The sequence below is a fragment of the Sipha flava genome, unplaced genomic scaffold, assembly GCF_003268045.1.
Source record: "Sipha flava isolate LNK unplaced genomic scaffold, YSA_version1 121_pilon_pilon, whole genome shotgun sequence".
NCBI lineage: Eukaryota > Metazoa > Arthropoda > Insecta > Hemiptera > Aphididae > Sipha > Sipha flava.
Genome location: NW_020271747.1, coordinates 957,619 through 982,667, shown reverse-complemented (window position 1 = coordinate 982,667; position 25,049 = coordinate 957,619). Strand labels below are relative to the sequence as shown.

At 29.2% G+C, this 25,049-nt stretch overlaps 2 protein-coding genes, 1 long non-coding RNA gene and 1 pseudogene across 3 annotated transcripts; 3 read left to right on the top strand and 1 right to left on the bottom strand.

Moving 5' to 3' along the window:
* Window positions 1–1,798: 1,798 nt before the first annotated feature.
* On the bottom strand, window positions 1,799–3,084 carry LOC112694007. The gene is made up of 4 exons (XM_025569324.1): window positions 2,541–3,084; window positions 2,334–2,423; window positions 2,091–2,168; window positions 1,799–2,011 (listed from the first exon to the last, which is right to left on the bottom strand). The coding sequence occupies exons 1-4, from the start codon at window positions 2,646–2,648 to the stop codon at window positions 1,895–1,897; spliced, it is 393 nt and encodes a 130-aa protein (XP_025425109.1). The 5' UTR covers window positions 2,649–3,084; the 3' UTR covers window positions 1,799–1,894.
* A 937-nt stretch (window positions 3,085–4,021) lies between these two features.
* On the top strand, window positions 4,022–4,257 carry LOC112694033. Its single transcript, XR_003149530.1, has 2 exons — window positions 4,022–4,113; window positions 4,191–4,257. It is a non-coding gene; the product is annotated as an uncharacterized LOC112694033 (long non-coding RNA).
* Window positions 4,258–7,359: 3,102 nt separating this feature from the next.
* LOC112694032 lies at window positions 7,360–13,588 on the top strand (annotated as a pseudogene).
* A 2,944-nt stretch (window positions 13,589–16,532) lies between these two features.
* LOC112694021 (probable ATP-dependent RNA helicase DDX10) lies at window positions 16,533–23,048 on the top strand. Its single transcript, XM_025569340.1, has 12 exons — window positions 16,533–16,797; window positions 19,017–19,208; window positions 19,287–19,437; window positions 19,514–19,757; window positions 19,882–20,083; window positions 20,156–20,318; window positions 21,202–21,385; window positions 21,442–21,618; window positions 21,716–21,936; window positions 22,003–22,220; window positions 22,283–22,665; window positions 22,740–23,048. Exons 1-12 carry the CDS (start codon window positions 16,699–16,701, stop codon window positions 22,879–22,881), a joined length of 2,376 nt encoding a protein of 791 aa, XP_025425125.1. The 5' UTR covers window positions 16,533–16,698; the 3' UTR covers window positions 22,882–23,048.
* Window positions 23,049–25,049: the final 2,001 nt, after the last annotated feature.

Sequence of the window (25,049 nt, the reverse complement as noted above, 5' to 3'; positions counted from 1 at the left end):
ATCCGTTTTAGTGATTCAGTATTATTATAATAGAGGCAGTAATGTGGACAGTGTAATACTATAAGAAATTATAAATAATACTGTTGGAGCGCATATAAATTTGGATCGTAGGTTAGGTTATATATTTTGTGGCGTCGGGGAAGTAATAGAAAACTCGTATCCTCGACGCCATCGGCTCATATTGGGGAAAAAAAAAACAATTCTGTGCAGGCACAAGTCATAGAAATTAAACTTTCTCGACAACAGTCGTGGTGATATCAAACTTAATGTACAATCTACAGTTACTATCGTAGAGGTTTCATTTTTATTATTTGTCTTTGCAGAGAATTATTTAGTAATCAAAATGAGAAGATCTATTAAGGGAGGAAAATAGGGCCGGATTTAGACTTTCGGATGTCCTGGGCAAATCGATTTTTCGAGGCCCCTAGCAGTAAGAAATTAATATTATTCATGTAGTAAAGGAAAAATTAAAAATTTGCATATATGCCCGTTAAAATTATCTGCCTAAACTTTTTTTATTTCAAGTTTAAAATACCACTGTTCATGCTTCACAAATCACATACAGCAGTTACACTAATAACTGCTTTGCAAAACTTTCTTCAAACAATGAGATCAGACAAAACATTTAATAAAATTTTTGATGAAACTAAAGTGGCTTGTACTAAAAAAATTGATGTATTCATACCTGAAGTAAAAAGGCGTAAAGCAGGGGCGTGCTCAGCTTTTTCTAATGGGGGGGGGGGGGATAAACTGTATCTTGTTTTGTGTATTGTCATATACACAAAATGTTCTTATATATTGATATTTTAGAAATAGGTTGATATATATTATATGATATAATACTAGATATAGAGCTAATCATATTCAAAATTAACATTTTATAAAATATTTTATTTTATATAATCGGACATAATAAAAGTATAAATCTAAAGACTTTAAGTATAAGATCAAGTTTTCTTGGCTCCATAGACATTTCATCCAAGACTTCATCTGGAGTAATGCTAATATCTTTATGTACTGCCAACAACGTTAATCCATTCAAATGGTCCTAAAATAAAATGCAAGTAAATATTGAATGTCGGTTAAACTAATAAGTTAAAGAGAATTGTACTTCAAGCATTGAGTTTCTAGTGCATGTCTTCACCCTCTTTAATGTTGAAAACGTTCTTTCTGGGGTGGATGTTGAAACGGGTAGGACACATAAAATTTTTAGTAACTTATTCAAATTTGTATAAATAGAGGAACTGCAGAGTTGAAGAGCATCTAGGCCAGTTTTAATGACTTCAGAATTGTCCAATATCTTTGTTCGCCATATTTTCAGTTCAGCCAAACTATTGTCTTTATTTACATGCGGTAAATAAAACTCTGCCAGATTTTTAAAGGATTCAATTTCACTTGCATTTAAGAACTGATTTTTTGAAAAAATAGTCTCAAATCCTATTTAAATTTATAAATTAGTAAAAATTATAATTAGTACTAAATATTAGTTAAAAAGAAAAACCTTTAAAAATTGTTTTGTATGCAGTAAATCTTTCTTCTAATTGTGCAATAAAGAAATCCAAATATGGAATAAATATTGTAGTTCGATAATAATGTTCAACATTTATGTCTGATATTTTATTATTATCAGAATCTGTAAATGGATTTGCACGATTGGTTTGTCTTTTTGTAATTCTTTTCACTGATAGATTTAAGCTGATAACTTTAGCCATTTCCTAAATTACATTATATTGTGTTTAGAAATTGTTTGATAAAAATTAAATATAAAATTTATTAATTGACCTTGATTACCTCTGCCATTAAGAATATATTATTAAATTCTTGTTTAATATTAATCCTAATATTCTTAAGTGCTGAAATTATAGCCTCGGCAAGGCAAACTGCTTCTACTAAGTCAATTTTTTTGGATTGGAAGCAACCATTTATATTGGAATTTTAAACCTCTTTTCTTATTTTTTTGGTTTAAAGGAAACTCAAATGTTGGCAATGGTAACCATACATTTTTAAGTGCCTAAACAGTAAAAATTATGTACACTAGGTGTAGGTAGTAAGAACAGTTTATTTTTATCAGCAATAAAGTCTAAACTTACAGTAAATTTATCAGCATCTGATAATCTACAGTTTACGAATAAGCTTATATCATTTTCATTTGCATGCATACTTTCAGTCTAAAAAATATGAAATTATTAAAAATATTTAAGCAGTTAGGCATTTGTAATGTGTATAAATATAAGTTTTAGTATTGCATATTTGCATAGCTAAAAACTGCAAAACTATAAATATTATTGTAAAAGATATAATTTATAATGATTTTATAGTAAATAAAACTTTACCTGATCTTGAAATACTGACACTGAAGGCGATTGTGATATTGAATTCAAAACCGGAACCAAAACTGATGTTTTTTCACTAATATTCAACATCTTAAATCACATTGCATAGTGTTAGTAAAAAGATTTTGGAACAGATGCAGTAGGTACATTTTATCCAAGTTTTTTAAACTTTAAAATGTAAATCCATTTTAAGTATTGGGTACTTACTTTATTTAGTGTACTTGGTGTTTTTGTTGAATTTTTACTAGAAGTTGGTTCACAATTATCTTGATTTGTATTTTTAGAAAAATAATCACTAATTATACGTTTTGACATAATTGTAATAGTATGGTAATAATTAATAAATAATAATTATTATGAAAATATGAAAATTATTATTTTAAAACGCACGACTGCACGAGGTACGATCAAACGTCAAAATCACGACAAAATAAATTAAGTATATTATAAAAAAAAATATATTATATTTATTTTGTCATGGTCAGTCAGAATAGTCAGAGTTAGATGTAACTATGTAAGTACTCTACAGTCTATGGCCCGCAGTTATTAGTTTATTATGGCTCGGTTATTGATAACAATAGATTGTGACGGGAATCCCGGAACGAACTATTTTGGTCCGTTAGATGGATATAATCTGTACTGTCGTACTGATATATCGATGTTATATAGCGCGTTCATAACATAGATATCGAAACATAATGGACTGAAATGTTTTAATGTTATAATAGTCCATTGGTATCTGATAACGTAATATTACTCACAGATGTGTATACGTATCTACTGACTACTATAATATATATTTTATATCTTTGATAATAATTATTAATACAACTTAAAAATTAAAACCAATTATGCATTACCTCTTTTTTCGAGAAAAGCGAAACTAGCAAGAAACTTAAGAAAATGCATAAAAAAAGTTCATGGGGGGGATATGACACCCCCCCCCCCCCCGTGAGCACGCCCCTGGCGTAAAGTATCAACTGCAATAGATTATGAACATCATTCGCAACATTTTTTTAAAAATATTAAACAAGAAATGAAGATAATTGTAAATAATAGTGTAATTGATAAAATGTTAAATGGCATCAAAGTTCATTTCAGTCAAGATACATTAAATTTAATTGATAGTGTTGGTAACTTATTAAAACTAGAAATAGAAAAAATATATATACAAACTATTTCTGATACATTTGGTTTATCTTTTGATCAACTGGACACTGAAGTCAGACTGTTAACACAAATAGATGACAAACCAAAAAGAAAGTAATAATAGTACAATAACTCAGTGGTTGAGTTAGATAACTAAGGATGGAACAGACTTATGAAAATATATTTAAAGTTCTACAAGAATTTACTACCTACTATACCAGTCATTAGTTGTTCTTGTGAAAAACCTTTTTCAAAAATGGTAATAGTTAAAAATTAATTAAGAAGTACGATGGCTCAAGAAAGGTTAGGGTCCAAACGCACTGCGGTATTTTCGCCGTCGGGTCCGAACGGTTTTACCGTTCGCGGATTTTACGACCCGCACCGCACTGCGATTTTTTACCGCTAATACAATAGGTGTTATCACTCAATTTTCGCGCCTAAACTGGCTAAATATCAATTTATAATTTCCATAAGAAAATTGAATATTGATAGTTGATAGTACAGTGGTTGGTTAACCAACTACTATGGTCTGTGATCTACTGTATTTACTATATTTCACTATATCTAATACTGTAAGTTTAAATTTTTTATACCTACGTACCACGATTTGTACACAAACACCTAAATACATGTAAGTAAGTTATAAATTAAATTATTAGTTAATTTAATGCATAGTCCTACTTATTATATTACATTTAATTTATTTAGAATGGAGTTAGATGATTATGACAATTTATTTAAAGTGATTGCTGTCGCAGAAGCATTTGGTGAATTAGAAAAAAAATATAAAAATATGCAAAATTACAAAATTAACCGTTGACTATAGTCACAGTGGGTTCCTTCCCATCGAAACAATGTGTTTACTTTACGAACGGTACAACGGCAGCGCCGTCAAACCGCAGCATGTTGCGGCGACCGACGGCGGAGAACGGCGAAACCGTCGAGTGCGGTGCAGTCCGTCTAAATATAGCAGTTTGGTGTGAACGTAAAAACCGTTCGGACCCGACGGCGAAAATACCGCAGTGCGTTCGGACCCTAAGTTGCCTTACTTACAATTTTTGTTGAACAGGAAATTGCAAAATCTTTAGATATGGAGGAAATTATTGATGAGTTTAAAACACTAACACCAATACAATGAAGATTACCATTATAAAATATAAATGTAAATTCTATTGACTGTTGTATATTAAGTAAATTTAGTTGTATAATATGTAATATGACTAATCTGTAAACTAATAATTATTTTATTTTAAAATTAAAATTTATTATAAACAAATTATTACAATATTGATCTAACTGAATTGTAGCAGATCAAGTAACCCCTACTAAAATAACTCTGCACATCCTGTAAAAAATTCCTACGCACGTCTATGTTCGTGATGGGTGATTTTGTCGGTTCCGATATGCAAGCCCGGTTTAAGGGGGGGGCAGAGGGGGCCATGGGCCCGGGCCCACAACGAATATAAAAAAATAGGTGGATAGTAGGTTTATTTCGTTTTTTTAAATCTTTTTTAGCTGGTATAAAAACAAGTATAAAATAGTATATAGTTTTATGGATTTGTGTTCAGAGAGTTATGTTTTAGATATAATTAATACCGATGATATAATTAAAAGGTTTGCTTCCCAAAAAAAAAGAAAAAATTATTTATATAAATAAAATTTTTATTTTTTGTATTGAAAAAAAGCAAGAAATAAATTTATAAATTAGAATATAACTTTTTTTTATCTATGAAATATATTTATGTGTGAATCAATATTTTGATTGTGGTTTTGGACCCCTAAAATTGTTTGGCCCCGGGTCCTAAATTATCATAATCTGGGCTTGGTTATATATGTTAACTATATTATGTTTGGTATACGTTATTATGCCTTATTTATTTATTTATTTCAGATAAACTGAAATCTATTAAGTTTTACAAATGGTTTTATATGTATATATATATATAATAATAATAATAATAAAAAAATGTTTCTTAAATTTTTATGTGCGGCTCGCGTAGTATGTAAACCATTCATTATATTTGGCTTGATCGAGTTTGACATGCCTGTCCTATTGTATACTGATCGACTGTATTGTCTCTGGCAATAACGGGATAACAGAATACAGATAAACAATATTATTTTAAAATTATTTTATTTGTAAATAACGAAACGACTCAGCTAGTGCCGCAACTACAAAATAGGAGGCCCGTGTGCGGTAATTATATTGGGCTCCTTTCTAGGATTTATTTTTGTCCAATTTAAGTATCAATTTTTTTAGGTTTTAAAACACGTTTCACATCAGTTAGTGTATTATATAATATATCATTTATTAATATTTATATACATGTGTATATATATATATATAAATATTCATTGATATATGTATATATATCAAACTAAATACCTATTATTGTTGTATATTATACTTCACTACATATTTATGTAGTAAATTTATTTAAGTAGTTTAGGTAGGTATGTTGTAGGCCTACTCAAATACTCAATGGACTCATTGTTAAATAAATATTATATTATACTAAAATGTTATAACAACCTTACATGAATTTTAAAAAATTTTCTTTTTATTATTAAATAATTGTATGTTTGTAAAGTGTAGTTTATTTCAGGCTGGGACTAGGGGGCCCCCCCAAATGTATGTAAGTCTTGGGGCCCGTGTGCGCGGCACACTCTGCACACCCGGTTTTTGTGACACTGAACTCAACAATGATAGAGAGTAAGGTACATATGATGAGGTGCAGGCGAAAGCAACTCTCGTACGCACACGCACATATCAATAAATCGCAAAAAATTAAATATATTTTTGTACTTATAACCTATAAAAACTACTAAAAGTGGTTGTAAATTAAACGTACCTCCTGAACTCCTATTGTAATTTTGAAAAAAGAGTTGAATTCGTAAGCTACTTGACTATAATTTTTTGTAGAAACCACTTTTGATTTAAAACCAGATGTGTCCTAAATAAATACAAATGTCAATAATTTCATGAGATTTTTTTCTAAATATTTCTTGGTTTTATGGTCATTTAAAATTGAAAATTTAAAATCGGATTCTTAGAAAACCTAGATATTTTGTTAACGAATTCATGCATATATTAAAAATTGAAATCGGAAATTTGGTAGTATGTGTAATTTATTACTGTTTATTGGTCTATAACGTACGAGAAATTCGTGTGATGCGATCCCCTTAACACTAATGATTTCTTACTACTCTCAAACATGTAAGGCTCAACAATTATTGTATATACTGAACCCCTTAAAAACTGACCATTTTTAATCCCCATAAATAATATACAAGTTTTTGTTTTCAATTGGTATGTATAACTTAAATGTATTAAAAAAATAAAGTTGTCGTGTGTATTATTTTTGTACATAAATGATGATGATTAACTATAAATATGTAAAATATAATCTATAAAACTTTATACATTATTTTATCAATGAAACCGATAGTTGGTGGTTTTCAATGGGCTAAAATATAATGACAATTGATGAATTTCGCTGAATATAAACTATAGTTTAATACGTATATGAATACAATAATGTACAATCTAAAGTCTTTTTATCTTTGGAAATCTTCTTTTTGTCTAATGATTTGCTACCAGTATGTTTTTTTTGCTAATGGACCATCATGTTTCATTGTTTATTTCACTTCCACTCGTCTTTCAGTGTGTCTATAGAGACCGTAGTGTAATGCATTAATAATACATTTTATTTGTTATTTGTGTGTGTTGGCAATTTTTTTTTTGTTTAATGCTCTCCTAACGGTATCTCGTACATTTTCGTTTCTGAATCAACTCGTATTATACATAGCCTACGTATTCAAACGTCGTACGATCTGTTTGTGAATTTATAATTTGGTATTTTATATCTGTTCAAAAATGGACGTGAGTTTGGATGAATTGATCGAGAACAAAAGGTCGTCATCCCGCGGAGGACGTCGTGGGGGCTGAAGACAAGGAGGCTCCAGAGGTTTCAGTGGCGGTAAACGTGGAGGCGGAACATCGAATTTCCGATCAAATGGCGCTAGTGGAAGTGGTGGTGGTCCTATGCGCAGGGGCAGATCCATAGTAAGTCGTTCGAATTGATTTACTACTTATTCGAAGGTAAAAAACACGTCAACGAACTGACGACCATTTTTTAGAATTCCTGTAATTTAAATTTGGCTTTGTCGAATTTGTTTCTTCAGTACTACGGATAAGTAATAAAAATAATAATAATAATAAAATATAAGTTGTATACAATTATTTTTATTGCAGTAAGTTTGAACCCCATTCTTAATAATTACTTGTTCGCTATTTGAATCTTTAGCAAAATTCGTGCTAATTTTGATCAGGTCCTCCTAATGTAGGATTTATATTTTTAAATTAATACTTTTTTTATAGATTATTTAATTATGATCCTTGGAAGGCATTAATCATATTAAGGTACGGTTTACAAGCCGTGGCTGGTTGCAACAACTGGCTACTGCATATAGACTGGTTTTCAACGTGTTATGCAAAACACAGCATTGCAGCGGAAAGTTCAGTGAGTTCCAGGGGTGCAATTTCAATGAAAAAACTAGGGGTCCTGAAACCCTTCTTTCTTTTTTATGTTCCTTAATTGTTAATCTACCCGAATCCTCGACTAAGGGAGCAGGCTTGTCCCTGCTCCTTCGTGGTCTTGCTGGCCTAGTCGGGGTCAATTCGAAGCAGCGGTAAATGCTGATAGATCGGGTCCGTAGGTTGCGGATAGCGGTATTAAAACACTCCTCTATCGTAAAGGAGATGAGGGAAATAAGTAGAATACTCTCGCCCGGACAATTTGATTGCGCGTCAGCCAGCACGGGGCGGGAGTTCCGCCTATGCGTGCTGGTGCGTAAAATGTACGGTGTGCCGTGAGCTCCGAGGCGGCAGTGCGATCAAAATGACTCCGAATCCGGTTCGCCAGAGGCTGGTGGCCTGTCAGTGTGACCATCCCGGTAGGTCGGGCGTCCGTTCTTACGGGCGTCCGGGCGTCTTGTTGCGTCTCATGTGATTCTCGCACTCCTTCGGGGGCCACGGGTCCGGAGCGGAGCCGCTGTCAAAAGTCGCGTCGCACCGGTCCCGTACCCCCTTAGTAGACGCGAGTCGTGATGGCAGCAAGGCGATAGTCCCCTCTAAAAACGGTTAACGGCGGAGTGACTGGCCGCCATCACCGCTTGTCCAACCATTGACGCGCAATACGAATGGTACGTCGGGAGGCGCGGTTAGCCCAGGGCGGCGTGTGTCCTACGTGTCTTTCCGCCGCGCCCAGTCTGCTTCGGTAGATCTGATGTTGGACTCGACGGGGTTGTGGCGTCGCTAGGTCAACCAGGCGAGCACCGGGCGCCTGGGGTCTCCCAAGACTTAACGGTACGAAAGTCGGCAGTTCGGCGGGGAGCAGCGTCAATCCGCCCGGGTCGTGTGAATCACCGACCCGTATGGGGCGTGTTCTTTGAGGAGAGAAATCTCATAGAAGGGGCACGCTCGTCTGAGCCTCGGCTCGAATTCTTGGTCTATTGTTCTTTAATTGTTATAGACACCCGCAAACCGTACCATTTAACAATTACTAAAATATTTGGCAAATATATGAATATTAAATTTAAATTGTTCACTTTGATTTTATATTTTTATTGTGCTTGTAACGAATTACCTGTCTGTAAACAAAAATGTTTAATCACATGATCACTTTTAGATTCTGATTGAAGCGAAGGATATTTGAGTTTTATAATGATTGTATTTTATTTGTTAAACACTTTTTCGGAGAGAAATACTGATTCAAAAGTTTTTTTAGGACATTTTTTAGATTTTAATTAGATTATAAATTGACATGCGGTGGTACTTTAGATAGGTCATTTTTTTAATTTTTAATAGTTTTTCTAGACGTGACGAAAAAAATGTTCTGAAATGGTAAAAATACGCTGTAAATAAGACTTTCACATTTCAAATTTTAGTTATTTAGTCATAATTCCAAAATTAATGTAGCTAGAAACTCGAAAATTTTATCCTATAGCAAAGATATTTTTTTTTCGTATTTTGAAATATTTTCGTATTGTATAAAATTATATATATCCATACAAAAAAACTTAAAAACTATTATGTTTTTCTATACATAATGAATAATGAGTATTTAAATGTAAACTAATATAAACACATTTGGGGGTCCTAATTTCGAAAATGGGGGTAATAAGCACACCCAAGCCCCCCCAAATTGCGCTTTTGGTGGGTTCCCATTAGTGTAATGTTCAGACGTATTTAATAATTTATTTAACTATATTTGTATAAACATAAATAATTAAAATTAATAACTACATAAGTACTTAATATTACTAACTAATACTATACTAAGACTACTAAGATGGAACAAATTATCATTAATAATAACAATATTATTCAATTGTTATTGGAAAAAAAGCAAGAAGATGAATTACAAAATAATCTTTTAATAGAAATTCAGTTAATAAAACTATTTTTATTACTATTATTATTAATTAATAAAACTATGAAAAAGAAATTTTTTTAAAGTGTTAATTTATGGATATTTAAATCGCAATAAACAAAAAATGTAGTTTTAGTTTAGCTAGTTTTTCCATTTAAATTATGACCAATTTCCATGTATTTACATTGAAATTGTAAAACGAAAAAAAAATTAAAAATTTGAGCACAGTGCGACTAGTCCTAGACCAGTGAAATTGACAGTCATGATAACTATTATTCACCCACACGTTAATCAAATTGGAAACTATGTTAGGGTACTTATTTAAGTAACAGTCAATAGTACGATTGTCGCAGTCGTTCGTAACTCGGAAACTTTACATTTACACAATCCTCATGTAACTATACAAATTATTATTCATTATTATATTTATAGAAGATTTATACTTATATAAGTATATTGATACAATGTATATATATTAAGTACAAATTATTTGTTAAAATTGATGATTATCTTTTCACCAAGGTTTATAACAATATCGGTGAAATTTTAAAATAATATTGGATTTTTGGAGGAATTTTCATAAAAAATAGGTTCAACATTTATAATTCGTTAAGTAATTAAAAATATTATTGATAGTCATGAATGTCTATTCTGTTAGGTTGATTGCTATTATATATTACCACCCTTGTAATTATTTGATTATCTGTATATATATATATATATTTTTAATATATTGTTTTTTTATTTAGTATTGAACCATAATAAAATTGGGTAACTAATTTATAAGTTATACAGTTCATAACAAGGTGCTTGTTCTAACATTTTATATTATTTTGTAAAAATGTTTTGTAAAATTAATAAATTAAAAAAAAATTGCCTCTAAATGGTAAATTTATATTTATGACTATTACTTTTTTATCCTTAAATTGATCAAGACTAATATATTTACTGGTATCATTGTGATGACCAACAATTAACTATATTTTAAGTATGTTCATGAATGTGAACACTTGTATTGAATATAATTTTTTGTGATATTACTATTTAAAGTTGTTATTAACACATTATGTTAATTTAAATGAATGAATAGGTTCAGTAGTACCTACTTAATTTTATACAACAAAAAAAATATATAATGCTTAATTTTTATTTTATGTAGGCCAATGTAAATGTATCATGGACCCATGATATGTATGAAGGACCTAAAAGACAGCAAATTAGAGGTGGTATTTCAACTAACAATATTCATAAAATTTTTATGTCAAACTTGGACTTTGGAGTTACATCTACAGATATACAGGTTTGAATAAAAATTTCAAGAATTTTTAAATTAATGTATTTTTATACTATTAAAACTTATTAATGTTTGTTTTACTTAAGTGTTGATAATTTTAGATCTAATGCAAGTATTTACTTATACTAATATTTATGTTAAGGTATAGTCAATTACAATATCTTAGTTCTATACATTTATTAGGCAATAAATATTACTATAAAAAGTCAATGAAACTATCAACCAAAGTTTATTTTAATCAAATACATTATAAATATTCATATTAATAAGGTTTTTTTTTTTTCGTAAATTATTTAAATTTTATAAGTCTCCATATTCACTTATAATTGAATATGAAACTTACTATTTAGGAAAAATATTTTTAAGTATGATAAATACTTTATAATATCTATACCTCTAATATGCCCACTTCCAATCAAACTCTCTTCGCCACATTTGCTGACGACACAGCAATATTTGCTTCAAATAATGACTCAGACACCGCTTCACACAACTTACAATTGCACTTAAATTTAATTGAGTCTTGGGCAAACAACTGGAAAATTAAAATTAATGACAATAAATCCGCTCAGGTTAATTTTTCCCTTAAGAAAAAAGAATGCCCCTCACTCAAATTTAATAACAAACCAATTCCTCTTCATCAATCAACTAAATACTTAGGTATCACTCTAGACAAAAGGCTAACCTGGGCAGATCATACAAAAAATAAACGTAAACAACTTAACTCCCGCCTCCATTTACTCCAACCTCTTCTAAAATCAAAAATAAATCTCAAAAATAAAATATTAATTTACAAATCTATCATAAGACCAATATGGACCTATGGTATTCAAATTTGGGGCCCAGCGAAACCAGCAAACATCCGTCCCATCCAAGCCTTTCAATCCATTTCATTAAGACTCTTAACCGGTGCTCCGTGGTATATCACAAATTCAGCTCTTCATAACGACTTAAAACTTCTAACAGTTAATGAACTTGCTAAAAGCTACTATAAAAAATTCCATTCCAAATTAATTAACCATTCTAACCCCTTTATCAAAAACATGTCTTCTCTCACACTACCTCTTAATATTCCTCGACGGTTAAAAAGAAATTGGGCTAGAGACCTTCTAATCTAAATCTAAAATTTAAAATTAAAAAGTAAAATAAATTTCAATGCCCGAACTCAATTTTCTGAGGTTCTGTCACTGGACAGTCTCCTCTTCATGTGCTTCATGTCTTCTTTAATCACTATCATCATTGTTACTTATTGTTTTATGTGTAAACAGATTGTAATATATTTTTAATAAAAAAAAAAAGTATGAAATATTAAAAAAAAAAAAAAAAACTGCATAATAATCTTAATAATATATATTTTCTAGTATCATTGTCTATAATAGTGTTTGAGTTAGTGAACAAGATGTTTTAAGAAGAAAAAAAAAGAGTTTTATTATTGAATGATTTCTATATTAATTGTTAATAAATTATAAGTATATATTATAAAAAACTGGTATATTAATTTTTCAATTCATCAAAATATAAATAAAACTATTTTATGTTAATAGGTTAAAATAGAAGTTGATTTCCTGAAATGTTTTACTGAAAATAACTAGGTTTCATATTATTATCAATGTGAAATTCTTCTCAGTAACTTTTGATTTTAAAAAAATACCTTATCTATCTACTTGTATATTCCTTGATAAATTTCTGGATTTAAGAATATTTTAAATTTTGTTTTGTGAATGAATGTTTTGTGTTGGCTTGGAAGTTATAATTTGATTAATTTGTTCGTTATATATTAGTTTTAATATATATATATATTTTTTTTTACAGGTGCTATTCAATGAGTTTGGTCCATTGAAAACTGCAGTAGTTCACTATGATAGATCTGGTAGATCTTTGGGAACAGCTGATGTTGTATTTGGCAATAAAAATTCTGCATTAAAAGTAGTACGTCAATATAACAATATACTGCTTAATGGTATGTATTTCAAATATTTTGTAATTTTATAATTTTATTGTTAATTCATTTTATTGATTATTTAAGGTCGCCTTATAAAAATTGAACTTGTAACAGATCTTTTAACTGTTGCCAACCTTGCTACTCGTCTCAGTAAACCAGCACCATGGCCTGTACGAGAGATTCGTGGGGTATTCTATTTTGTACTATGGAATATATTTATTTATATATTTTAAATTAAATTATAATAGTTATAATTCAAATTTTCCTTTTTATAGAAGGAAGAAGTAACCGGGGCAAACGTGGAAATATCCATGGTAACTCCAGAGGACGTGGCGGTAGAGGTAGCAGGAATAGCGAAAAAAAAATGTCAAATAAAGATGAATTAGATGCACAACTTGATAGATATATCAAATTTAACAAAAGCAAGAATAATTGATTTCATGTTTATATTTTTGACTTTTTTCTAATATTTTTAAGTAAACTAATGTTCGACAGCTCAAACAGTGTTACTAAGTTATTTGACAGATGACTTAATGATTTCTTGATAGGTTGATAGTAATTTTGATCTGTTGATCTCCATATTTGGTCTTTAAATGTATTTTATGTGATTTTATACTGCATTATGATTTTTATTATATTTTTATATTCAGTCCCAGACATTTTTGTTTATTCTTGAAACTCAAATTATATACCATAATAATGATTTAATCTGTTAATGAAATAAAGAAGTACTATGCTTCAAAAGAGATTAAATAGCTTTCAACTATTTAACTATAGGGCAATAAATGGCAATAAATGAAAATTCCAAAGACATTGGTGATATTAAAAACTGGACTGAACGCAGAATTGTTTTATAATCAATTATAATTATTCATTAAATTTATTTTGTTTATTCATTATGTATATACCTAATCACGTTTTTTATTATTTACCCTATTTAAATATATCACTCAATCTATTTCAAGTGTTATGTATTTAATTTTTTTTTTCCGAAATTTAATTTAAATTTTAATTATCAAGACAGTTATAACAATGAGGAAATGGCTATTCAGTCATTTTTTTAGGGAAAAAAATTAAAATTTTAAATTAAACAGTTAGGTATTTAGATATTTGTGTGTATGTTTTTATCTGAATTTTGAACGCTTAAATTAATTTTTAGTGGTGTTAGGGGTAGGCAATGGCACTTTTTTGCATACCCCGTAAAAGAAGTCTGCGCACGCCTATGGTATTATGTAATGGTTTCACAATACCGCGGCGTTATAATCGATGATAATCTTTACAATCAGAGCCAATTTTCATGAAAATTTAATCGAAAAATTCAATTTAATTACATTTTTAATGATCTCCAAACTCATAAAAATATATTGTTCAAGATTTGTTTGTTTTACATTGTTAGAGTGCTATTTAATATTTACGATATAGGTACCTACTTGAAATAATTTACCTACTTCGCTTATTATGTAAACCATGAGCTATGTATTAGCTAATTAGTTTTCTAACTTATAATAGGCAATTAAAATTCTTAACAACCTACATAAGTTTTTGTTAATCGAATTAACGCTTATCTCCTACAGTGCAGGATTAATATTAGGTAACAACCAGGCAAGTTCGCAGAGATTAAGCTTACAACAAAATGGCGGTAAAATATTTTACAACGTGTTCACAATTTAACGTTAGTTTTTATAAATAACATTAAACACAGATTTATTTTTCAAATGCGATTTCTGGACAAAAGTAAAACGTAGATCGGGCTACGTATTTTGCAAATGCGAAAATTACATTCTATAGACGTGTCGATCATGAACGGATGGGTCATATTGAACGGGCCACACTTGCGAACGAACTGATCCGGATTACAAAAATATAAAAAGTCGTTCATTTGTTTAATTTCGTTCTCATTCGTGTTGCACTGACTGGGAACGAATCCACCAGGAATATGGACAGTGAATAAAAAGAGTCGTTCATTTATTCAATTTTGTTTTGGTTGCATACAGTGACGTAAACAGGACTAATTTTAGGGAGGTGTTTTTTTTACATTTTTTTGTAATAAAATGTAACTTGTAAAGGATTTCACACTCATGTAGTCATAAAAAAATATTTCTGAGCTTTATTCTTTGCAGCTCTCTATAGATTCGTGTAGCCACAGTATCTACATCCATGCTGTAAACATATATTTCTTAAACTGTGCTGTAAACAAGGTAATTATAAAATAATAAAATAATTTAATGATTATTATCACCAGTGCAGTAGATAACGCAAATTCCATATGATGGTTTAGCAGTGGCGAAATTAGAAATTATTTAATGGAGGGGGGTCTAGTCTAACAATTTTACTTAATTTGTTCTCAAAATATAATCACAGTAAAGAACGATTATTGGGGAAGGCAAGATTGCGCACTTTCTCTAAAAAGAATAATATTAATATAAAATTGAACAAGTGTTAACTTTTTGAGAATATATAGCTCATAATTTGAAAAACAAAATTAGCTCCTTTTTAAAGTTTTACTTATGGGCAACCATGATCATAGTTAAATGTATAACCAGTAGAATACTATAAAATATAAAATAAATAATAAGTTATAACTTAAAGGTTAGTAATGTTCTAAAATATCTCAAAAAATGCACTTAAAAAAATGCAAAAATGACTTAAAAAGTACACTATAAAAATGCATTTAAATTATATTTATTATAGCTTAAAAATTGGAAAAAAAATTAAAATTATACTACAGTAGTGTATTTTTTTTTTTTTATAGTATTGTACGTTGTGACTAGTCAAGTTCTGTTATACTTCTGTTTTCTTTTACTCAAATAAATTGTTAATATTTTAAAATATTTTTGCTAGTCATTATTAGGTACTAACCTGAACAAAATTGCTATTACAATAGTATAATGATATGCTGTCTTATATTTTGAAACAAAAATGACTCTCGTTAGTTAAATAGTAGCCTTTTTTCATAATTTTCGTTTATTTTTATGAATAAATAGTTAAAAATCCTCTAAAAACTAAGAAAATGCATTAAAATGGTCAAAAAATACCCTACAAATGCATTTAAGTTATTGTTGTTTTGATTTTTTTTTTTCAAATGTATCTGGTATATATATAATGATTTATTTACTGAAATGGTTGAAGCAGGGTAAAATACGTATGTCGTATGTTCAAATTTTGAATAGTTTGATTCAAAACTCATATTATTATCGTATAATAGTGATTTGATATAATATATTGATAATAGCCTAACATTATGATAGTGGTGAATAAATTATGCGCATGTGTAGAATGCATAAGGTGCATTCCTGTGTTTAGACGCTCCTCAGAATAGATTAAATTTAATCTACTCTATGATTACACCACCATCGATGATAACAATGGCGATAACGTTGTGGCTTTAATGATAATGCGATTTAGTGTTCGCTGTCTGCACGTGTGTTGTCTTTCATTGTCAGTTGTACGGCGGTTGATCTTTGTTTTTTCTGTTTTCAAGCTTTCGCGGTTGGTTCATTAGTTTTTAGTGTATCTTTTCGAACTATCGCCCGCCGACGGGACACTATGGTGTACAAAAAACGGAAGATTAAGGTGTTCCGAGGCAAAAAGAAAAAGGAATCAATAGACGTCGTGATAGAAAAACTCAAAAAATCGTACGAACAGGTAAGCCAACTAGTCTGGCTCTGGTCGTCGCGTAAATATTATTCACTCCGTGCAACAATAATTTCTTGTTCTACATTTTATTATTGCATACCAGGTAGACGGGTTCTTGTTTGGATTGTGGTTGTCTTTTTAGTAAAATGAACATGTTTCTCGTGCAAAATCTCATAGATTTCTTCACAAGCACAGTGTATATAGTAATCACTGGATTATGTTACCCGCTGTTTATTTCACCCCAATCTTCACCGGTTTTCTGTGACTCAAATTTTGAATTGTATAGTATTTTTCATAATTCTTCAATTAGTTTAAATAGTTTTTTCTGCAATACATTTTATTTTATTATCATTGCCCAAATAGTTGCAATACATTATTTAACTGTAAAAATATGCCATTTTTTTATTATTTTTTAAACTTCTAGTTAATCATCCTACATGTTTTGTTTGAATTTTGTTTAATGTTTGAAAAAAACAATAAGTTTTTCTAATATATAAATAAATAAATAAAAGCTTAGCCTGGAGTATTATTATATTTGTTAAATATGACCGGTTTTAAGTAAAAAATTTATCATCATATATATATATATATATATATATATAAGTATCCCTATATAAAATTAATAAAAATATAAAGTTGCAGCTGAATATGAAAAAATAAAGGAAGGAATAAATTGAGAAAAACTTGTCGCTTTACATAAAGATAATTTATTTTAAAAGAAGTGATTATTTAAAATGAGTTCTTATTAGCAGTAACATGCCTAATGTAATTTGCGCCCGTTGCCAAAAAATCATTTTTAACGCCTTTATCCCTTTACAAAATATTTTTGAACCTATAATTATAGCTAAGCTTAAACTATAAGGAGACTACTTAAGAATATGGAGTTTTATGTAACTACTTATTTTGTATTTATTAAATTAATAAAAGAAATAATCAATGACTAAAGAACAATATAAATAATATAGCTGATTCTTCGACGCCATATTTTTTCATTTTGGTCTACTTATTTGAACAAGTTACCCATGAATATCGCTTCTAGATTTAAATCTATAGTTCCCGTTATACCAGATATATTATGGTTCAACGATCTCACTCTTTCCAGATCTCTCGTAATCAAATTTAACTGATTATGCACTGGCCATCATCTTTTACCATGTTGCTTGCAAATTAAATCTTAATGATTCCCTTCCAGTGGTACAATTATCAGGAGTATTGGGTGTACAATTTACAGAGACCTCCGGTTTTGGGGAGCCTCAAGATTTTTTCTGATATTACCTTTGTCCCTTACAATATTTTTACTATAATCTTTAATATACATATATTATGTTGTCTGTTTTAATATAATAACAATAAGTAATAATATAAGTCTGGACATTTTCACATAGGCACCTTATTGTCAAGTTGTGCCACTATTTCCTTTTCTGCACACTCCATTTAGAAAAAAAAAAAATCTATATTCTATCTTATATTCTCTTTGACTGCCCTTCCTTACCTACCAAACACAATATCCTAATTAGTTTCTCAATAACCCATTCAATACTTTCAGTGTTCTAAATTTCAAAATCAGCTCTCATTCTAATTATTTCCTTCATTCACGAGGCTGATTTCAGTATACAATCTTTTATTAAAATAAAAAAATTAATAAATAAATAAATTAGCAACACCGCCGATCAAGACAATGTTAATGATTTCGACTACACATAAGACCATGGTGTTAAACGTGTTAAATATTTTGAATTAAATAATATGGTTAACTTTCTATAATTTTACTTAGATTAAAGTTTAGTCAATGAATGGCTTTATTAGTTCTTAGAATATTTAATTTCCTGTTGGGTTACTTTAGTTATTATCTAACCTGTTGCTTTTGACCCATAAAAAAAAAAATTATGGAAAATATGTCAGTTGAAGAAATCTACTGGTTACTAATGCAGGTTTATGGAAGCAAGAACTTAGTATATATTGGTGACTATTGCCATTCTTTTTGATGAAATATCTAATATTGCTGATTAATTGAGTATCAAAGAATGTACTCCGATCGGTGAATAGTGGTCTTGAGGGAGAAGTTGAAAAAATGTTATTAAACAAATTGAAGCAAAAAAAATATGTGGTTGATATTGTTAACATGACAAAAAAAAATAATTTAGTTGAAGTACTTTTCAGAAGATTTAATTTAAATTTTAATTATTGATTAAACTATTTATAGTTTTAAATATATATTTTTCTTTTAGATTGATCCAAATGCTATTGAGAAATTTGAACATTTTCCTTTATCTGCTCCAACCCTAAAGGGATTAAAAGATAATAAATACAATGTTCCAACTGAAATACAACGCGAGAGTATTGGTTATAGTTTACGTGGTGAGGATATATTGGGTGCAGCTAAGACTGGTAGTGGCAAAACACTTGCTTTTTTAATACCGGTTAGTAGTATAATAACAAATTTATTTTTAAAATTTACAATAAATTGTATGTAAAATAATTATTGATACATTTATTAGGTATTAGAAATTTTGTATTGCAACAAATGGACTCGTACAGAAGGATTAGCTGCATTAATCATAACTCCAACAAGAGAGTTGGCATATCAAATATTTGAAACATTACGTAAAATTGGTGTCCATCATGATTTTTCAGCTGGTTTGATTATTGGTAAATATATTCTATTACACATATTAAAAATATTTTATTTAGGATATTGAATCATCAAAATATAACTGTATTTCAGGTGGTAAAGATTTGAAGTTTGAGCGTAAACGTTTAGATCAATGTAATATAATGATTTGTACACCTGGTCGTTTGTTGCAACACATGGATGAAAATCCATTATTTGATTGTTCTAATATGTTGGTATTAGTACTAGATGAAGCGGATCGTTGTCTTGATATGGGTTTTGAACAAACCATGAATAGTATTATAGATAATTTGCCTCCTGAAAGGCAGACTCTTCTATTTTCAGCAACTCAAACCAAGTATATTTTTATGAACTAAATAATTATTTCAATATTTATACATTAACTGTATATTATTTAATTATATTAAATACATGTAATATTTATGTATATATTTGTATATTATATTAAATTAATATTTTAGGTCTGTAAAAGATTTGGCAAGACTCAGTTTGAACAATCCTCATTTTATTTCAGTCCATGAAGCTTCTAAGCACAGTACACCCGCAGGTTTAGTACAAAGTTATATGGTGTGTGAATTACATGATAAAATGAGTCTCCTATGGTCTTTCATTAAGAATCATTTACACCATAAAGTACTTGTATTTATGTCTAGCTGTAAACAGGTAACATTTATATATTTTAGATCAAAGTATGTGATATGCACAATAGATTGATTGGAAATTTCACTGTTTTAGGTAAAATATTTTTATGAAATATTATGTAAACTTCGACCTGGAACTAGTCTTTTAGCATTGTATGGTACTATGCATCAAACAAAACGTATGGCTGTGTATGAGTCTTTTAGTAGAAAGCAGCGTTCAGTTCTTTTTGCAACAGATATTGCTGCTCGAGGACTTGGTAACTTTATTATTACAATAGTTGCTACTTATTGGACTCACTTTGGGCCGGGTCATTTGAGTCTATTAATCGAATGAGTTGATAAGGCAAATGACCCCCGCCACAAAAAAAAAAAATACTTATTTACTTAAAAAATATTTATTGGGATTTCAGCAATATTTTATGTTGTAATAAAATACGGTAATAAAGTAACGAAGTACATACATAGTTACATTTTCAATAAGAATCCATTCAAAGTTGATTGGATTTTTCCTTTCTTTGTCAACTTCATAATTACTTATATGCATTTATAGCATGATTACTTATATGTATTGGACGTATATGCACAATATTATATTTATTTATTTAATTTAAATGACCCCATTAACTGGTGTGAGTCTAATAGACAAATTTTTTGCTGTATCTTGGTATAAATGCAAATTGGGAACAGTCGTTTTCAGTCTAATAAGCGACGACCACTGTATTATAACTCTTATTTTAAAAATAGTTATATTATAAATATATTAAATATATAAATATGACAAAAATAAAATAATTCATTACAAAATCTGGTTATTTATTACTGTAAATACTTGGTCTTGAACTATTGAAAATTGATTATATTTTCTAATTTTGCAAATAATTAATAAATATAAATAACAACATTTTTTACTTCATCAATTTTTTATAGTTAGTACAATTTACATAAATAGTTACAATAAAAAAAAAAATTATTTCTATCAGGATAACAATGTAATGCTTGTAAAGTTTAGATGTTGTTACCCTTTGAAAATATATATTCATAATAAAATTTAATTTTTATATATGTATTAATACAATATAGTAATAATGTATTCAATGTAAAATTATTTAAAAATATATTTTTAAATATTTTGTTATTTAGATTTTCCTGCTGTAAATTGGGTTGTTCAATTGGATTGTCCAGAAAATGCAAATGAATATATTCATCGTGCTGGTAGGACAGCCAGATTCCAAAAGTCTGGAGAATCACTTCTAGTTCTTTTGCCTTCTGAACTAGCTATTTTGGAGCAATTGGAAAACAAGAAAATACCAATTCAAGAAATAAAGTAAATATTATAAATAATATTTAATATTATTGTAATTAAATTGTATTTATTTATAGAGTTAATCCAAATAAATTGACTTCAGTGCAACGGACATTGGAAGCAACTTTGGCAAAAGATCATATTTTAAAAGAATCTGCTCAACGAGCATTTGTTTCTTACATCAAATCTGTATTCTTAATGAAAGATAAAAGTGTGTTTGATGTTTCAGCTTTAGATACGGATGCATTTGCTAGGTGAATATTATTCTTGATATTTGTATGAACAATATTAATTTAAGCATGTTATTAAATACTGAATCAATATATTTTTATTATTTTATAATATCCATAGGTCATTAGGTTTAGCAATTCCACCCCGGGTACGATTCCTACAAAAATGGAAGAAAGCTAAAGAATTAAAAAAAAAAGAAAAGGAAACACTTGCTCAAAGTATGGTTGACAATCTTAGTGAGAAATTAAATAAATCATCTGACTCAGAAGTTTCTGAAGTTGTTGAAGATGAACCTCAATTAAATCGATCATCTTTTAAAGATTCTTATAATTTCCATGATGGTAATTTTGATTACCTTTTTACTTTAAATGAATTAATAATATTTTGTATAATATATATGTTATTAGATGATAACAGTGATGAAGAAAATGATGATTTATTTACTGTAAAACGGAAAGATCACAATATTCTAGAAGCTGATGTCTTGGAAAGCGAAGGAGAGTTACAAACTGATATTAGCAATAAGAAGAAAAAAAAACCTTTAACTAAAGCAGCAGTGGCGAAAAAAATGATTAAAAAGCAAATCAAACCAAATCAGAAAACTGTTTTTGATGAAACTGGAGAAGTAAGAATTATTTGAATTTATGAATTCGCTCTGAATACAATAATAATTGATTCATTTTTTAGGCTGTATTGGATAAGGCTAAAACAAAAGTTTCACGTTTAGCCAGAGAATACGAGAATAATGATGACAAGGGCGGTATTGATATAGAACAAGCCAAACAAATGTTGCGCGAGGAGGATGTATATGACAAACAACTGTTCCGAGAGAAGGTTAAAGCTAAACACAGAGAAGAAAAGAGAAAAGCCAAAGAAGAAGCTAAGAGAGCAGAAATGGAAGGTGCAAGTTCTAGTGACGAAGCATCTGTTGATTTGTCTTGGTTACCTGATCCAGACAAGGTATATGGTAAACGGGAAAGTGGGGATTCAGATGATGAGTTAAATACTCAATCAGGTTCTGTGTTAGAGCTTGAATCAGAAGTCGATGAAGAATCATCCAATATCCATAGGTAAGTTATCCAAGACTATTTATTTAATTTTTTAATTATATTATATAACCATTTTTTGCTGTATGACTATGCAGACCACCTAAACGGAAGTTACTAACTAATAAAAACAATAGTAAAAAACGTAGAAAACTTGAAGATTTGGATGAACCTATAAACACTGGTTTAAGTCTTATGGAAGATGAAGAGTTAGCACTGAAAATGTTGGATGCGTTGTAAGATTTTCTTTGATATTTATTTTATTGTTTAATTTTTTTTTTATTCAATTAATTTAAAATTAAATCATAAAATGTGGAAAAAATTAGATTATACTATGTGTCCTTTATATGCAATATGTTACCTGTAATGTTGATGATTTTTTGAATAATCAGATTAATTGAAAATCACTAATGTTATTTAATAAATTAATTTTTAGGAATTTATTTAAAAAAGTATAAAAGTTAGATTCTGTGGCATGGTATTATTATTTATTTCCTAGGTATATGTTAAAATGCTTATTACCAAATAAATAAGATATCTAGTTTTCAAGTAGGTCTGTGTACTGTAACGAAAACAAATGAATGTATGAGGAATTAGTATTTATTTTACTGTGGTAAAGTGATGACATAAGCCAGTGGTGGTAACGCAATCCATGAGATATCCAGGCGAAGGTGAAAAACTGGTTGGAGTGCTGGACCATCATTGACGAGGTAGCAAGGAGTGTTGGTTGAAGCTAGCACTCAACCTGCTGTACTTGCTACACCATACGAACCGATTAGCACTGGCCGTCTTCCGTCTATAGTAGCGCAAGTCAGCTCCTGAAGGTCTTATAACTATCAAGATGGAAGAGTGACTAGTTTGTGCTGCCAGTTGCTTTTTTATAAACCGACCTTTGTTGGTGGTTCAAAACCAGCTCTGTATTGTGTTCTAGAAGTTCGAAGTGTGGTGTGATGTTTTGTAACAGGATTTTATAATAATGTTAGCAAAAAAATTATAAAAATAAAGTAATAATAATAAGGTGATTATTATAATCGCGGGTGCACTGGATATTGCGGCACCGATAATGGTGACCGCTGAACATGATTATGCATATTGACAAATCGTACTATTTATCATAGTATTGGATATGACTTGCGTAGTAGACTGGATATTTATTTATTGTATTGTCTATTTTGTTATTAAGTCAATCTATTAACTTATGTAGTTAAACAATTTGAATGATGTACAATTTTTAACCCAACCTTACCTTTTAATTAGTTAATGTTCACTTTTGCAGATCTCTAGAAACTTAAGGTATGATCACAAAATTTTTATGAATCAAGTATGCTGAGTTAACTTATTAATTAATGTGATGATTTACAAAAAAACGCACATGCTCTGATACATCTTATAATATTCAATGCATTCAAAAACTAAACTTAATTTTAATAATTCATAGATTTTAGAAATTATATCGATTTAAATTTTTAAATTAATTGTTTTAATTCTGTTATGAGTTTATAGGTTATCATACTGTTATAACATGTATCAGTGTTCAAAACTTGTGTTAAGATTTTACTACTAGCTGGTAAATATTTTAAATTTTGTATTTTATTCCTAACTAATACTATCGAATGAGGAAAAGGAATTGCAAATATATAGTTATTGGTAAAGATGGTCTACTCGTGAACACAATATGAATTAGAGCAAAACGATTTTAGAAATGAGTTATAATAAAAGTTATTATAATTATATTAATTATGGAATAAATGATTTGGTAAATCGAAGACAATAATAAGCAATAATTAGTCATGGATTAATAAAGAACAATGTTCTAGGAATTGAGAAATATAAATGAGTACTAAGGCGCAACATTTATTGAACTCTCGAAACCAAGATATTTTATGAGTTAAACGACAAATATTTCCCTCCGAATTGTACATCTATTCGAGGAAAACCCAATGTTAATGTTTATCTGTTATTACGTCACTTATTGTACGATGTATATAGCTTTACGTTTACCTCTGCCATTCATATATGTATAGATATTTATTTATAAAGTATTGTATTTAATAATAATAATACTACCGCTAACGTAATATATCACAATCACGATGTTTCACCTGGTTTTAAAACTCTTGACGGCCGCGGAAACCTCATGCATCAATAATAATTATTTTAGTAATATTAAAGTTATGTTTTGCCGCAGATTTTTGATAGGATACCGTATCGTTTCTTACGCGGCGGCGCTACTAGACAGAGGATACTCGAATTGCCTCCCGTAAATAATTTAAAAAAAAGGTTACTCGAATTGCCTCCTATTTGAAAATTTTCCATTAATTGAATTAATACAATCGATTTATACAATAATACATTTATAAGTTGATTATAATACTAATAGGTAAAGGCCTAGATACATATATTGCCTA

What these genes read in the sequence shown, in the direction of transcription:
- LOC112694007 (XM_025569324.1), bottom strand. Translation starts at nt 2,648, where the DNA reads ATGTCAAAACGTATAATTAGTGATTATTTTTCTAAAAATACAAATCAA. An exon ending in TGTCAGTATTTCAAGATCAG is followed by an intron (nt 2,169 to 2,333) that starts GTAAAGTTTTAT and finishes CATATTTTTTAG; the next exon opens with ACTGAAAGTATGCATGCAAA. An exon ending in CAGATGCTGATAAATTTACT is followed by an intron (nt 2,012 to 2,090) that starts GTAAGTTTAGAC and finishes TTTACTGTTTAG; the next exon opens with GCACTTAAAAATGTATGGTT.
- LOC112694021 (XM_025569340.1), top strand. Translation starts at nt 16,699, where the DNA reads ATGGTGTACAAAAAACGGAAGATTAAGGTGTTCCGAGGCAAAAAGAAA. An exon ending in TTATGTCTAGCTGTAAACAG is followed by an intron (nt 20,084 to 20,155) that starts GTAACATTTATA and finishes TCACTGTTTTAG; the next exon opens with GTAAAATATTTTTATGAAAT. An exon ending in GATACGGATGCATTTGCTAG is followed by an intron (nt 21,619 to 21,715) that starts GTGAATATTATT and finishes TAATATCCATAG; the next exon opens with GTCATTAGGTTTAGCAATTC.